The sequence below is a fragment of the Hemicordylus capensis genome, chromosome 3, assembly GCF_027244095.1.
Source record: "Hemicordylus capensis ecotype Gifberg chromosome 3, rHemCap1.1.pri, whole genome shotgun sequence".
In the NCBI taxonomy this organism is placed as follows: domain Eukaryota; kingdom Metazoa; phylum Chordata; class Lepidosauria; order Squamata; family Cordylidae; genus Hemicordylus; species Hemicordylus capensis.
This window is the reverse complement of record NC_069659.1, coordinates 325,974,742-325,991,549: the sequence shown is the minus strand read 5'-3', so window position 1 is coordinate 325,991,549 and position 16,808 is coordinate 325,974,742. Positions and strand designations below refer to the sequence as shown.

At 39.7% G+C, this 16,808-nt stretch overlaps 1 protein-coding gene across 1 annotated transcript; it reads left to right on the top strand.

Annotated features, from left to right (window-relative positions):
* Window positions 1-1,667: 1,667 nt before the first annotated feature.
* On the top strand, window positions 1,668-15,353 carry CCNL1 (cyclin L1). Its single transcript, XM_053307868.1, has 11 exons — window positions 1,668-2,043; window positions 2,463-2,537; window positions 2,804-2,913; window positions 9,686-9,806; window positions 10,145-10,209; window positions 11,794-11,893; window positions 11,988-12,092; window positions 12,253-12,394; window positions 13,328-13,439; window positions 13,822-13,920; window positions 14,546-15,353. The coding sequence occupies exons 1-11, from the start codon at window positions 1,768-1,770 to the stop codon at window positions 14,892-14,894; spliced, it is 1,554 nt and encodes a 517-aa protein (XP_053163843.1). The 5' UTR covers window positions 1,668-1,767; the 3' UTR covers window positions 14,895-15,353.
* Window positions 15,354-16,808: the final 1,455 nt, after the last annotated feature.

The following is a 16,808-nucleotide window of genomic DNA, read 5'->3' as shown; positions in this document are numbered from 1 at the left end:
AGCACTGAGTCCTTCCATTGAAATTAATGGTACAGGTTTACTTGCCCCATTAATTTCATCAAGACTGCTTATGAGTAACTTAGCATAGATGTAAGCCGGTGCTAGAGTTGCCTATCTCCTGTACTGTGACACTTAAATTTGTGTTTTTTTGTGTGTGTATATATATATATATATATATATATATATATATATATATATATATATACACACACCCACAAATTTAAATGTTACAGTTATGATAAGAGTCACTATAATAACGGCTATACATCCAGATTAGTTACTCATGAGTAACTTAACAAATCTCTATGGGGTGATTGATTAAGTGCCATCAAGTCGGTGTCAACTCTTAGCGACCACATAGATAGATTCTCTCCAGCTCTATGAGGTACTTGAGCTGAAAGCCTGTGACACTTGTTTAAAAAGGTTGGGAACCCCCAGGCTTTAAAAGCTCCACATATTTCCCTACACGTGCTCCTTAACATCACAATCTAAGATAGGTTTTGAGAGACAGGACAGTTATACCAGTGAGCTTCAAAGCTGAGAGGAGACTTGAGCATAGGTCTGCCTAGTGGTCAACATCCTCTCCAGTATACCACACTGGCTCTTTAAATATGGAAAGAAAAACCATCACATTTTAAAATTGTCTTAATAGATGTTTTTGTACTTGGGCAATGCGTGTGTGTGGAATACAAATGATGGGTATAAGTCACTAGGGATGAGGATCTAGCTTGGTGTGCATCTGCTTTGCCTGCCGAAGGTCCAAAGTTCAATCCCTGGCATCTTCAGGAAGGGTTGGGAAAGACTCCTGCCTGAAACCTTGAAGAAGCTGCTGCCAGTCAGTGTAGTAGACAATGCTGAGTTAGATAGACCAACAGTTGGACTCAGTATATGGCAGCTTACTGTGTTCCTAGATGACAAAGGGCTGTGGGTTTTAACCCACATATTTTATTATATAAGAATAATAACCCAAATATTAAAATGCATTCGTTTAATACAAACTGGCACGTTCAACAGGTCTCTGTCCATCTATCCTTTCAGCCATTTTGGCCTGGCCTGCATTATGTAGCAGAATTAGTTGATTCAGTTCTACTGCATAATTAATGAGTGACTTTTAATAGGGAAAGGTAGGGTGGAAATTTAATTAATCCAATTTCTACCCTTTCCCTGTTAAAGCAGCTACAATACAGCAAAGTAGTCAACAAAGAAATTGCAGCTCTCAATATAGAACAGGAGAAACAAATCGTAGTTTCGCAGAAAGGTGGTAAAATCCTGAGGGGGTAGAATGGGCTTTATCAGTTCAAGCTAGTGGCGGTGGTACTGGAGAGACTGATCATGTTTCTGAATATGATACACACATCCTGCCAGTAATAGAAATCATACACACACGCCACCCACGTCAGTATCTAACATGGTATCGCCCACTGCCTCTTCAGGTCTCTGCCAACCTCCCCCTATCTGGGGCACGCGTGGTCGAGGCCTTTGTTTCTTTCCCGACTGTGTGGAGCCGGCTGAGGCAAACTCCAGAGCGGTTATTAATAGCGCGCGCTCCTCCCCGCCCGGGTAGGGGTGGTCGCTAATTACGTCATGAGAAGGGAGGAGTAGGAGCACGCAACGCGCGACTCATCATTTCGCGGAAAGGGAGGGGCTCCCACGCGCACGCACGGCGCCGTGCTGCGTCACTGACTGGGAGCCGGGTGCAACGGGTTATTCTCTGCGTGGCCGGCTCCGGGTGCGGTCGGTTCGGCGTCCGTTCAGAGACCGTTCGTCATGGCCTCCGCGGCGACTCATCCTTCTCCCGTCGCCACAGGCGCTCCCCTCTCCTCGGCACCGCTGCCGCTCCTGCCACCCCCCGCAGGCATCCTGATCGGCGACCGGCTGTACTCGGAGGTGTCGCTGACCATCGACCACTCGCTCATCCCCGAGGAGCGGCTCTCGCCGACCCCTTCCATGCAGGACGGGCTGGACCTACAGAGCGAGACCGATCTACGGATCCTGGGCTGCGAGCTCATCCAAGGGGCCGGCATCCTCCTCCGCCTGCCGCAGGTCAGCGCAAGCGGGAGCGCGTGGAGTGGGGCGGGGGGAAGGGGGGGCAGGCAGGAGGAGAGGCCTGGTGCGGCGGGCCTCAGCCAAGGCCTAACTTTAGGCCCAGGGCCTTCTCCCTTACTTGCGGGGAGGGGAGAGGAAGGGCACCCTGGCGCCGCCACAGAGGCCTGGAAGGGCGCCGCCGCCATTGAATGACGCGCGCTCGTTCGGTGGGAGACGCGATGGGCGAGAGGGCGCTGGACTCAAAATGGCGGCGGATCTGCGACTTCGGCCTGGATGACAGGCCCGGCATCACCGCCGCTTCCGGAAAGGGAGGGGGCGCCTCAGTGGGAGGGGGTTTTCTGCGCATGCGCTCCTTGATGGCGACCTGAAATGGCTCATTTCTCGCTCTCTTCCCCGCACGGGGATTCTCCTCGCAGGTGGCAATGGCGACCGGGCAGGTGCTGTTTCATCGCTTTTTCTATTCCAAGTCCTTCGTCAAGCACAGCTTTGAGGTGAGTTCTAGGGCCGAGTGATGTCAACCGACTGAGTGGGGAGGTGGCTTTTGTTTAAAAAATCACAATGAGAAGGATGGCCAACAGCACTCTTGGTGCTTGGCTCCCTTTCCTGGGAACAAACCCACCCAGCCTTTTTCTTGCTGAGGTATTACCAAGGCATGGTTGCATAATTGCATAAACTTTTGTGGACCACTCCTCATCCTTGTCGGCTGTGTAACAATGTGCTGTGTTAGACCTTCTCATGGCAATGGGCTTCTTTTCAGATTGTTGCTATGGCCTGCATCAATCTTGCTTCCAAAATTGAAGAAGCGCCTCGTCGCATAAGAGATGTGATCAATGTTTTCCACCACTTGCGGCAGTTAAGAGTTAAAAGGTAAGGTCAGCTCCATTTTCAATATCTGCACTTCTCACAGTAATGTAATCCTAACCCAATGGTAGCTTCTGGTTGGGTAGGTTTACTTTGTTAGGTTGAGGTGGTGATCTTTGGATTGTGGTAGGAGAGGAGAGCTGGTCTTGTGGTAGCAAGCATGACTTGCCCCATAGCTAAGCAGGGTCTGCCCTGGTTGTATCTGAATGGGAGACTTGATGTGTGAGCACTGCAAGATATTCCCCTCAGGGGATGAAGCAGCTCTGGGAAGAGCAGAAGGTTTCAAGTTCCCTCCCTGGCTTCTCCAAGATAGGGCTGAGAGAGATTCCTGCCTGCAACCTTGGAGAAGCCGCTGCCAGTCTGTGAAGACAATACTGAGCTAGATAGACCAATGGACTGACTTAGTATATGGCGGGTTCCTATGTTCCTATGTGCATAGGCAGGAAACATTTTGCATCTGATTTTCATAGGTATAAATTTTGTTATATTAATGTGACTTTGTGGTTATATAAAACATTGAATATTTGTTCCCATTTGAGTGGATCTTGAAGTAGGTGGAAGGAAATCTAAGTTCTGAGCTGGTATAGCTAGCTTTCTTGTTTTGTTTTAATCGGTGACACTTGGTTATAGTGCCTCTTAAGCAGAGTTAACTCGTTTTAGAAGGTAATGGTTGTATTCCATGTTTTACGTTGAGAGTACATACTAGCTCTCAAAATTTATTTCAGAATACATTGAAATCTAACTATTTTTTAAGTTTTATAGTGGTGTGTTTGGTTGGGAAAGTGACAGCATGGTTTGGTTACAGCATGTACCTGTTGTAATGGTATCTTCAAGGATATAAAGAAAGGAGTCCGGGCATCCATGTGTACCTAGAGTTACAGGAACAACTTGATTGTCTATAAATCAGATGAGTCTCAATTTTGTGTGTGCTTTTGTGACTTTTGTAGAGGTGTCCCCAGTTGTAGATACATTTAACTTTTAGATATAAAGCAAAGTTTAAGCTAGAGTCAAGGAGAGACTAAACAAATGCTTAAAGGCAAATTCTGCTTAGAGAGAACACTGAATAGAAGTGCTTCAATCTAGAGAAAATTTTTAAACAAATAGGCTTTAGTTTTTTATTACTCTAGTTAACTATGGGTATTGTTGCCTGAAGCCATCTGTAGCAGTTTTGATATACTTGATTTCAGTGATGTCTTATTAACTTAGCAAAACCTTTTAAAATAATCATTTCTCTCTACCATATTTTGTGGGATGATGAGGACATCCTAAACTTGGTACACATTTGTCTTGAAGTTTAGAGCATATCTAGATTAGATCAGTGCTTATGCTAGTAAGGTACACAGATATATATTCATTTTATTTCCTTTTCCCTTCTCCCATCATTTTTTTAATAAATAAAAAATCAACCTTACTTTGAAAGAGTTGCAGCTAGGTTTCTCTCTCCACCCCCATATCTTTATTTCAAATGAAACTTTAACTAACTGATAACTTATAAATATTTCTTGTCCAGCCGAACTGTCAACCAAGTTTTTTTTACAACCAAAGTATTCCCATTCTAAAATTGGCATGCCAAACACACTTGCCATGTGGGTAATGATATCTCATTCAAGCAGATGTGCTTTATTGGCTTTTTACTCTTAACTTAAGAGTTGTCAGACATTTCTGGAACTAATCCACATGAATTCCTAATGCTTGGCATGTTGGTTTACTTCTTTAAACAAAGAAGATGTAAGCATTTTTCTGTGCGTGTTACAATTTTACAAATAAATAAACTGTACACGTTATTAACTTTAGCTCTTTTTTCCCTTGCAACCGACTATACAGCGACCAGCTACATTTACCAAAGCCTGGGTGATGTGGAGTGGTTCATAGAGATGAAGCTGTCGTCATGGCAACAGTGAGTGAAGTATCGAAAATCCCCAAGGAGAAGCCAGTGCTCTGAGAATAGGTCACTGGAATCGGGGGACTGACAGGTTGGCCGTTGGTGAACCATTTGGAAGAACTCCTGCATCTTGTGTTAAGCTTTTATCTTTGCTGTCCAGGTTTTTGGAAGTTAGCTGAATATGTTTGTTAGAATCTTGTCTCGCAAATCTAGCTATGTTTTGTATAATAATTCTGTTTGTTTATTTATTTATTTATTTATTATTCAACATTTTCTGTGCCTCCCAAAACTTCTGTCTCTGGTGGTTTGCAACAAAACAAAATAAATGACAACATGAAAGTTAAAACATAAGTTAAAACAAAATAAATAACAGGAAAAATTAAAGCATTAGTTAAAATAAATGACAGCACAAAAAGTTTAAACATTACAACAATTTAAAATTTTAAAACAATGTCAAAACTATTAAAACAGTATTTAAATAAAAGCCTGGGTAAACAGATGCATCTTTAAAGATTTTTTAAAAAAATTGTCAGAGATGGGGAGGCTCTTATTTCACCAGGGAGCACATCCCAAAACTTCAGGGCAGCTGCGGAGAAGGCCTGTCCCCGAGTAGCCACCAAACTGGTGGCAACTGCAGACAGACCTCTCCTGATGATCTCAATGGGCAGTGGGGTTCATGACGAAGAAGATGTTGTCTTAAATACCTTCGGCCCAAGCTGTTTAGGATTCTATAGCCCTAAACTATACATGATATTTATATCATTTGTGAAACCCTTGCTTGGATAGTTCAACAATTTACCAAAATCAGTTTTACTACTACATACTAAAACCAAGTAGACATGGCAGGGTGGGGGGGATTCATTGAATGGCATTCTTTTCCGGGATGCTTTTAAAGACTTTTCCTTCTTAAAAATGTACCAGTTCAATAATAGTCGCAGCACATAAGCTTGTACTTAAGAACATAAATAGTATTTAATATCTGTAAAGGCTTTTGCTGTTACTATTAGTGGTATTCACAAATTTGTGCATATACTACATAGTTTTATAACAGCTGGAAAACTTAGATTTTTTTTATCGGTTTTAGAATATTACAGTTAGGCAGTAAAAAATAAATTCTAGCCCAAATGCAGAAGAGGGAGCTTCTTGTTGGATAAGATCATCATCTACCTAATTGAAGTATGGTCTTACCACATTAGTGGAAAGCCTTTGGATATGCAGACAATCTGTTAGTGTATTAGAACTCTCACATAAATTTTATACTCGTGAGTAAAAAAACACCACCACCCCCCAAAAAAGAGGTTGGCTTTAGCAAGGACCTGAAATACATTTTGTTCATATATACATAGTCATACTACTTGCCTAGAAACTTCACTATTTTAAGATCAAGTCATGTGTTACAGATGAAACTGCTAGTGGATCACAGGCTGCAGTAAGTTAGTCCCATTGAACTCAGTGGGCCTGATTTCTGACTCGAGACAATACAATACAAATATTTATATATTGCTTTTCAAATAAGCTTCCAAAGCGGTTTATACCGAAATAAATAAAATAAAATAGCTCCCTGTCCCTAAAAGGGCTCACAATCTTGAAGAAGCAACATAAAATAGACACCAGCAACAGCCACTAGGGATGCTGTGCCAGGGATGGATAGGATCAGTTGCTCTCCCCCTGGTAAATAAAGAGAACCACCACTTTTAAAAGGCGCCTCTTTGCTCAGTTAACAGGGAGTCAACATGCACAGATTGCATGGTTATCTATTTTGAGCACTTAAATGGATGGGAGTTCAAACCTAAATGTATGTTGTCCCAGTAAATATATATTTGCTGATGAAGTACTCCGTGTGACATTACAAACGATGGTGTTGCTGGTGCAGGGATTTGAGGTGAATATAGAAGGCTGCTCAAAGGAGCAGTCTTTTATAACTGAATATAGCCTGCCAACAACTGATGTATTTATTTCATTTATATTCCCATCATGGAATGTAAGGTGCTGTACATGGGGTTTGCAAGTGCCAATCAGGCCAAGATATGCTTAGCTTCAGCAACATTTGTCCTCAGACCATGCACTGAGACAGTGAGTGTAGGGAAAACAAATTCTTGATTAAATTGTCAGGCAAGTACTGTTTAAGTGGAAGAGCACTCTTCCTTGATTCCATCAGTTCTGCAACACTATAGTTCTGCTTATTTTAAAGGTAAGTTACTAAACACACACTGAATATATTGTTGCATGAAGACAACAGACTTGCAGCTCCGTCCTATACAAGGAAGTAAGTCCCACCAAGAATAACGCATACTTCCAGTGAAGTGTGCACTTAACTTGGAAGTGATCTCCTTTGAACTTGGAGAGGCTGGCTTCTGAATAGCTTTACATAGGATTGGAATGTTGGATGCCTATTTTCAGCTTAGTGGGAAATGATCAAGCTTAGTGAGCTTGAATTTCACCCTTCCCAAGATGGTATTACAAGATGATAAGCCACTGTTATTCCAGTGCTGAACCCATTAAGAAGTCTTGGCAAGTCTTTTTCTTAAAGAAAAAGTTCTTGGTGTTCACCCTGTTCTTGTTACTGTTAAAGTTGTGCCATAGCTCTAAAATACTTCCAAAACCATAGCTATCCAGTGTCGTGTCATATTTGTGATATTCAAGCATAGATTTTGTATGTTCTTTTGTAAACACATAGGCCCCAGTGTAATAACTCCTTTAGTTAGTATGCGAATACACAAAGTTTTACTTCTCTCAAGCATCCCGTTTGGGTGCCTGTTCAGCGTTTGAATGTTAATATGGTCACTTATCTTTGTCCATGTTATAATGGGTAATTTGGCAAAGTAAATCTCACAGACAGGATAGGTAAACCAGATATCAAGTGGTATTAAAAAAGGTTTTAAATTATCTGGGAAGACTGGAGAAGTCAGTCACCTTCGGTTCTTAATAGGATGGTACTTCCTATTTTTTGCTAATCAGTTTTTCATAAAAGCAAAAAGGTGATGAGGTTTCAAATCTTATGGAACAGGTTGTCAAAGCTTTACAAAGTCAAGATCCAATATGAAGAAGTTTAAACTAATTCAATTTGTGGTGTAAAAGCTTTATTTCTCTGTATGTTGAGTTCAGTGAGACAAGAAGGGGGTGGGAATTATGTACCTCCAGGTGTTTAGTAACTTGCAGTGTGTTCATGCTGTAAAAGATTAGCTGTATTCATCGACCAGCAAGAAGACAGTGCTAAACTACCTTAGACACTCAGATTCATATGAACTCTCTTTAAAAACTAGTGCTAGTTATTAGTGTGAAAACTAGTGTGAATTTGCATGTGCATAATAAATTTACACATTACTACCTTAAACATATTTGAATCAACTTTAAAATACAAATACTACCACAAAGTATGCCAACAATAAATCATAACATTTTAGTGTTGTGCATATTAAAGCCTAGTTTAAATTGCACTATTGCAGTTTGAGCACAAGGACAACTTGTATTAGTAGACATAGCATAGAATCTTACAGCTGTCTCTATATTCCAGCTAAGGGCCACTCTTGTATTTAATAATTAGCTTTTATATAGTACTTTAGATTGAGTGAGTTCTCTTCCACTGCTGTATTCCCAGTGGAACAGTTTCAGTGGAGCTAAACTATCTCCAGTTCCAAATACACTTGGATATTTGGGTATGGTATCAGGCTTGTATCTTGAGGAGCATATCACACTGATACTTGATTCCCGAGATGTTCTCCTGTTTTAAATAGCATAAAATTGTGTGCTCTCTGAAAAGTTTTCCTCCCTGATCCAATTAAATGAGAAGATAGTGTTTGGGTGTTGTTGCAGTTACATGGAATGCTATGTAAATAGTTCATGATAATTGCATGTAAGGTGGGGTTTGAAGGACTTTCTGAACCTGAGGCTCTTCTCTCCCTTCTTTTAAATATAAAAATAGCATTTTAATCTCAATTCAGTCAATTACTGTTCTGAATGTCCTACTGTAGAATGTGGCGTTAAAATGGGACAAGTGAGTCACAAACTTGCATTGTGCAAGCTAAAAAAAGTTACCTTAGCCTGTGTGTGTGTTTCTTGAAGATGCAGAAAGGAGATCATATTGGCTGTGGGGAGCATTAAAACATTTATTCTCCCTGCATGATGATTAAAAAGAAATGTAGCTTGGCACTGTCTATTAAACTGAGAGGGGACAGCATAGTAGTCTGTTCATTAACTAATTTCCCAGTGATATGAAGTACATATGAAGTACAATGTACTGTACAGTACATTGGATACAGTTTTCTAAACTTTCATGCTACAGATATGGAAAGAACCCAATCTGTTTTCTTAAGAGCTATAGGGAAGGGATATATTGCAATAGCTGAAATAGTATTCTTTGGTTTTTTAAAAAGCAATGTTTGTGCTAATAGATTGTTTACACAAAAATTATTGAAAAGGTGCCTCTATGCCATACATGATTTTGACCTTCCTGCTTGTCACTATTGTCATACATTATTTTATTCTGTTCCCCATGCTTAACACATTTATTTTACAGCTGTTGAAACTGGTAGTGTTAATTGAATGATGAATGCACCACTTTGTTTCTTTTCAGCAAATGGAATATTCCCATAAGAGATCACTTAAGTTTCTTGGACTTCAACTTTGTATGAGGATCAACTGTCTTTTTACATGAAGTGAAACATCTTTGGATGTCCCATTTTGAGTGTTGACAGAAAAGCTATATTTCTTCCAAGTTAACATATTTGTAGGCAGTAAATTTAGTTTAATTTGGACAGCAAAAGATTAAAGCTTAAACTTGTTTGCAGGAGTTTAAAGTCTGGTTTCTGTTGCCATTAGTTGGTTGGAAGGGAAAACAGAGAAGCCTCTGTCTTCGTTACACAAAACAGTTTTGACTCTATTTCTTACAAACTGTAGGACTCCAAGCCCATTGGTACTTGATCAGAACTACATAAACACCAAAAATCAAGTAATCAAAGCAGAAAGGAGGGTGCTGAAGGAGTTGGGATTTTGTGTTCATGTCAAGCATCCACATAAGGTGAGTCCCTTAAATTTCTTTCCGGTACTGAACTGCACATATATCTTGATGGTGAGAGGAAAGGTAAAAGTCCAGATATCTTAGCCTGTACTTGTTGTATAGAATAAATAATAATGCAATTCTCAGGAATGAAAGTAGCATTCATAATTGTAAGCTGAATGTGTTGGGCTAGGTGCAGGGGTTGACTTTGGGACAGGAATTTGTGGTGTTGAAAAATGAGAATATAATTTGATACATTGGTTTTTGCTCAGAATGGGTAGGAATAGAGCATGTTACTACTGTACATTTAGATATAATATTAACATACTATTTTTGTGTGTTCTGTTTCCCTTCCTCAGATCATTGTTATGTATTTGCAAGTCTTAGAATGTGAACGTAATCAAACCCTCGTCCAGACAGCATGGTAAGTTATTCTCTTCTGACATTCCTAGCCAGGAAAATAGTAGCAGAAAAAAAAACAAGCTTGATGTCCCATATGCCAAACAATGAACTGTAAGTTAAGTAAATGCTTTGCAAAGTGTGTTTTACTGCTTGTTTTCTGCTTACTATTTTCATGGCTTTCATAACACATTTTCTTGGAGAACTCAATTTAACTTTGTTCTTTTTTCTACTCTTTAATTAAAGGGTAGTCCCTGATGGTAAGTCATAGAACTCTGCCCTCTGCACCACAGCTCATGACCCGAGGATGGTCTGATTGGCTGCCACTCTCTCCAGCCAATCCCAGTGCAAGCTTTCAGCCAAGATTTACTGAAGTGGTCTATGTCCATCTGGCAGCATCTTCTAGTTCTGTCGGGGTGTCAAAAGGATTTGTATATTTGCTTTTAGAGTACCTGTTCAACATATACATGTCATGAAATGTATACTTGTTTTTCTAGTTATTGTAGTCAATGTGACATGAATTATTGACAAAAACTGGATAGACTCTAGTCTTAGCATGAATTTTTATCTGATTTCTTTTCCAGTTCAGTCTAAACTTGAATTTTAAATTTTTGTGGGGGTGGTGCTTTCTTGTGCATGCAAAAGGCTCACACATACTTATTTACTGGTTTGTATTGAGCATAGTATTTTACATAGCAAATATCCACTGCAGACCATTTGACATGTCTGCAGATTTCCCTTTTATGCTCAAAGTGAAACTTGAGTACTAAATTCTACAATGGTAGTTTTGTGTAACACCATTTTGGATGTTAGGAATACTTTTGTTAGATCATGCCTCTACAGTGTGTTTGTGGCCAATAGCTAATGTTTCATTTAAACAAATGTCATTTTAGGAGTGTCATACTGCCTCCCAGAGGCTGCAACCCTATTCATTCAGGAGTTTGAAAGTGTATTGAAATTGTGTATTTTAAAAAAAATCTGATATGATTTTGCAAAAGTTGAGCACCCTTCTGTCCTGTTGATCTTTATGGAAGAATTAAGCATGTGCATAAATGTCCATCGTGAAATCTGCTGGACAGAAACATACATAACTTTGGCTGAATCATGTCCTAAAGATCTTGTTTTATAGTGTATTGTGTGATGCATTTGACAGTGATTTGCTGCAAACATTCTGTAGAAGATATAACATTTTAATTGAGTTGAAGAATGAATTAACCTTTTAAAATGTGTTAAATGATTGTGTGTAGTTTTTTTTAAAAAAATTATTTATCTTGGTTGATGGACACTTCATAGAATACATAGTAATTCTTAAAGTCAATTTTGACTTGTACCTCTTTGTGGAAATGGAGTCTGAATTCAGAGTAAAACTCGGCTTGTACATCCGGGGGGGTTAGAGAGATGAGAGCCTGCTTGTTGCAGTGGTCCAAGGGCATGTTAGACATTTTGTCTTTTTAAGGCATACTATTTGGCAATTTGGAGTTTAAATTACCAGAATGAAGATGAAGAAAAAATAATGAAGTAGATTGAGTCTCCAACTTCGTAGGTTTGATTTTTTTTTTTAAATAGAAGGCTTTAGAACTGAAGACAAATACAAATTCATATTTTTCAGGAATTATATGAATGATAGCCTTCGAACCAACGTGTTTGTTCGATTTCAGCCAGAGACAATAGCTTGTGCTTGTATCTACCTTGCTGCTAGGGCTCTTCAGGTAATTATTTGCCTTTGTCTCCAGTCGTAGAGCTCAGATCCCAGGGAAGTTGTGTGCAGATTTACTACCCTTTCTGCAATATCCTCTCTTATAGATTCCTTTGCCCAACCGTCCTCATTGGTTTTTGCTTTTTGGCACTACTGAAGAAGATATTCAGGAGATATGCATAACAACGCTAAAACTTTATACTAGAAAGAAGGTAATCTAAGTTATATATACATTTATATTGGGTGGGTTTGTATGTATGTGTATGCATAAGGGAGAGAGATTATGAATGAGTGAAATTGTGTGTATGAAAGAAATGAAGCTGTACTCTGATCTCATGTGATTTGACTTCTGAACTCTGTGTCTCCTGGCAGCCTAACTATGAATTGCTTGATAAAGAGGTTGAAAAAAGGAAAATGGCACTACAGGAAGCCAAACTAAAAGCAAAAGGATTAAACCCTGATGGAACACCAGCCCTTTCAACACTGGGAGGCTTTTCACCTGCTTCTAAGCCCTGTAAGTTTTCTGTGACCAGCACATGTGTCTGGTTTATCTAATGTATTAAATGAGCAGAAATACAAATACACACTTAATATGCAAGTTTATTAAGGGTGTGTGTGTAATTGGATTGTATTAAAAGCTGGTGTTTGAGAGCCGCCGCCCCCCCCCCCCCCCCAAATCTCAGTAATTTTTATCTGCAGCACATGATTTGTATAACTGATTGCAGTGAATTTTGAACTTTGGTTCATCTCTACATTCCTAGTATAAATATGTCAGCAGTTTCTTTGTTTCAGTATGAGCAGGCATCACCAAGTATATAGCATCTTAGGAAAGTAAATGCTGTGGACTCGTGACTCTATACTCTAGCCAGCCTCTGCCTTGAGGAGCATGTATTGCAAGAGGCACTCCACAGAGGTGTTTGGTATCCTTGTTCAGGAGCAGGAGGTCCGGCCCATCTATGACATAGGCACATCTTCATGCATCTCTGCTGTGCTGCTCCTTGGCTAACTACACTAAGATAGCAGGACCAGTGGGTGGAAGGGAGGAGAGGGGTTTTTTGCAAGTGTAATGTGACAGACTTGCAAAAAAAGTTGTCATCATTCGGGTTGTAACTCTTCTAATTAAGGGCTTCAGCATCACTTCTTGTTTCAAGGGGTAACAGTATATTTCAAAGTGTTTGTTAGCTTCTCTAGCTCAATTAAAATGGACTACTTTTAATTTTTTTGTCCAAGGAAAAATCAGTTTTATTCCCAGAGTGTTAAAGGTTTATTTTGTGGGTATAGACCATAGAAAACATACATGGGAAACTGCAAGGAAGTATCTTTTATGAGTAGAAGAGAGTAAATGTAATATTGTCATAATGATCAGAGCCTGGCTGTCATTAGCAAATACTCCGAGTTGAAGTTCATCCACTTGAACTTACTTACCGTTAATTGCTTCCATTCTTAGCATCTCCGAGAGAAATGAAAACAGAAGACAAATCTCCAGTCTGTATCAATGCAAAAAATATCAAAAAAGAACCAGAAGAGAGGCAGATGGTTTCCAAGAGCCCTTACAATGGGTAGGTCACACTTTTTTGTAATAACCAAATACTGACTTACTGGGGATGTGCAGAATGTTCTGAACTTGGGGCATTCTCACTTTAAATGGGCTGTTGTGAGCGTTCTATTCTGAAATGGAATGCCCTTCAAATGAAGGGCTCGTTCCTTCGGAACAACTGGCTCAACTGGTTGTTCTAATGGAACGTTCCAGACATTTGCATTCCACCCTTCTTTTGAAGGGCATTCTCTTTTGGATCGGAATACTCGCAACAGCCCATTCCGAGTGAGAACATTCCAAGCTCAGAATGTTCTGCATAGCCCTATGATCTACACAGTGTGGTATAATCTGTTTGCCATCATATGCCCATGTAATTGAGCCAGTGCCTCCTCTTTTTAATAAAGTATGAGAAAAGAGAGCAAGAGAAGTAGAAGCAGCAGAAGTGCTAGTCGATCAAAATCCAGAACCAAGTCGCGATCCAGATCCCATTCTCCAAGGAGACAGTGAGTATTAATCTTTTAACTCTTTTAATTGTAAAAATTAGCTATAATATAATATGCTTCCCATACTCCTAAAAACTACTCCAGGGGAAGCTTAGTGCTGTGAACATACTATTTGTAATATGAATGTGACAGCTCAGTATTAGTAATGTGAAAAGACTGCACTGTTGGCTCTGAGCTTATGGTGAAAAGTTGCTAGAGCTTTTAGATTAATTCTTACTATAAAATATTCCAAGTTGATATTCTGTAATCCTGGACTAGAGTAAGAAAGGTCTGGACTAACTGCTATACAAGACTGACATTTGTGGTTTGAGTTCAATATGGTCTAATTTAGCTCACTTACTTATGCAAGGAAATATGCTTCTGAAGGTTTGATCCATAAATATAGTGAATGGATAGCAGTATGTGATTGTTCTGCTTCCAAAAGTAAAGCACAGGTGGGAATTCTGAAGTAGGGATATAATAAATACTCTTTTTGACAAATGACTAAATATAAAAGTGGCCTGAATGCTGGGATGGGATTCTGTTGAACACAGTGTAAGTGCTATATAGCTCAAGGGGTTTGTGGCAAATTTAAATACTTTAATTTTAAATTATTAAAAATTTTAAAACTTTTCATGCTTTTAAGTTACAACAATAGGCGGAGTCTCTCTGGAACCTACAGCTCGAGATCCAGAAGCAGATCCAGAAGTCACAGTGGCAGCCCTCGGAGGCATCACAATCATGGATCTCCACACATAAAACCCAAGCACAGCAGAGAAGAGTTGAAAGGTGCAAACAGACATGGCCATAAAAGGAAAAAGTCTCGCTCACGTTCTCAGAGCAAATCCAGGGACCATTCAGATGTTGCCAAGAAACACAGGCATGAGCGGGGACACCACAGGGACAGACGGGAACGATCTCGTTCCTTTGAGAGGTCTCATAAAGGCAAGCATCACAGTGGCAGCCGTTCAGGACATAGTAGGCACAGGCGCTGATTGTGGAGCAAGCTACCTTTCAGTTATTCTTGCATATTATCAATTGTATGGGACTGTTTGAAACTTGAAAAGAAGTCAATTAGGATTTGATTTGAAGTCCAACACCTCTTCAATAAGTAGGACATTTTTTCTTTTGAAGAACTGTGTTGAGTTTTTGCACATAAAATAGCCTAGCAGTATCAAACTGATTTAAAACAATGATCAGGTTAAATTGTATGTGTTAAAGTTCTGTATCAATATGAAAACTGGAGAATCTGTTCCTGTACAAATGTACCTTATTTTTATACAAACATTGCAGACACTTCTATTTAAGTATAGTTATTTGTTTAAAATAATGGTGAATACTTTCTTACACTGGTTTTAGTCTGCATGTGTAAAAAAAATTTTTTTTACAAGAAATAAAAAAAAAAACTGTTTTTACTACCTGCTGAATACCTCATTAAACTATTTTATGCCAAAGTTCTGAAGTTTTCATGATGAATCACTTTTACTAGTAAATCTTTCCCTCCTTTGTGGCTCTAGCTGATGCTGGAGAATACTGAAACAGTTACTTGAGTTCAGCAGAGAAGTTAAAAAATTAAAAACAGTCACTAGACTCAAATGATCAAGCAATAGTTTCCCCCCCCTCATGAAATCTGTAGCAGTGCAAATTTGTTGCAGTAGTAAAGCAGCCAGTTACAACTGTACAATATAATTAGAATTTCAAAATGTGTACTTAACCATATTCAAAGATTTGCCAGTGATGAGAAGAAATACTTCTTGATTTAAACAGACACCCCTAGCAGGCTGTGATGACCATAATGTCAAAATATGAGGGAATGAATACAGTGGTCATGTCGTCACACTTGCTTATTACATGTGTGCTTTGGTAGTCAAGATATCAACCACTGTCCTTTCCTGCCCCAACATTATTTGTGGTTTTGAACTGGGAAGATATGTTGTCACTGCTTGCTTGGATAACTTGTCCCACCACCACACCCACACACACACAAGCAAAGTGGCATCTCTGCCTTCAGTTATCATTCAAAATAGTATGAGCTGTCTTTGGCTAGAAGGCTATACTGTAGCTGCAGCAATTGCATTCTGTGAACAAAGCCTGACAAGTACTTGTCACTAGTAGGAATTGCTGCTTCAGGAAACAGAGATCTAAGTGGTTCATGTAAGGCTCTTGTGTGAATGGTTGTGAACGATGGGAAAAATTGCCGCCACAATAAAGGGAAATGCAGGTTCTATTTCTTCTCACCAGGCATACGTTTCAGAGGAGTAGCTGTATTCAGTTTGTTGTAAAAATTATAAATTCTTAGATGGGGATAATTAAGACTATCGTAAACCAAGTGACTAGACCATAAACAAAGTGTCAATAGGTTCAAAAGTAAAATTTTCCAAGCCAATCTGTAGTGAGCAGGTATCACTTTTAAGATGGGACTAGGCTGTGGGGAATTAACTTGCTTAGGGAAGTTGCTGGTTCGAATCCCTGCTGGTATGTTTCCTGGACTATGGGAAACACCTGTATCGGGCAGCAACGATATAGGAAGATGCTGAAAAGCATCATCTCATACTGTGGGAGATGGCAATGGTAAGCCCCTCCTGTATTCTACCCAAGACAACCACAGAGCTCTGTGGGCGCCAGGAGTCGACACCAACTCAATGGCACACTTAACTTAGCTTCCATGATGTGAAACATCAATCCTTAAAGATAGTGAGGAAATTGACAGTGCTACTGGTCACCTTAAGTGGTGCAACAGGGAAATGCTTGACTAACAGGCAAAAGGTTGCTGGTTTGAATCCCCGTTTGTACTATATCGGGCAGTAGCGATATAGGGAGATGCTGAAAGGCATCTCATACTGTGTGGGAGATGGCAATGGTAAACTCCTCCTGTATTCTGCCAAAGAAAACCACAGGGCTTTGGTTGC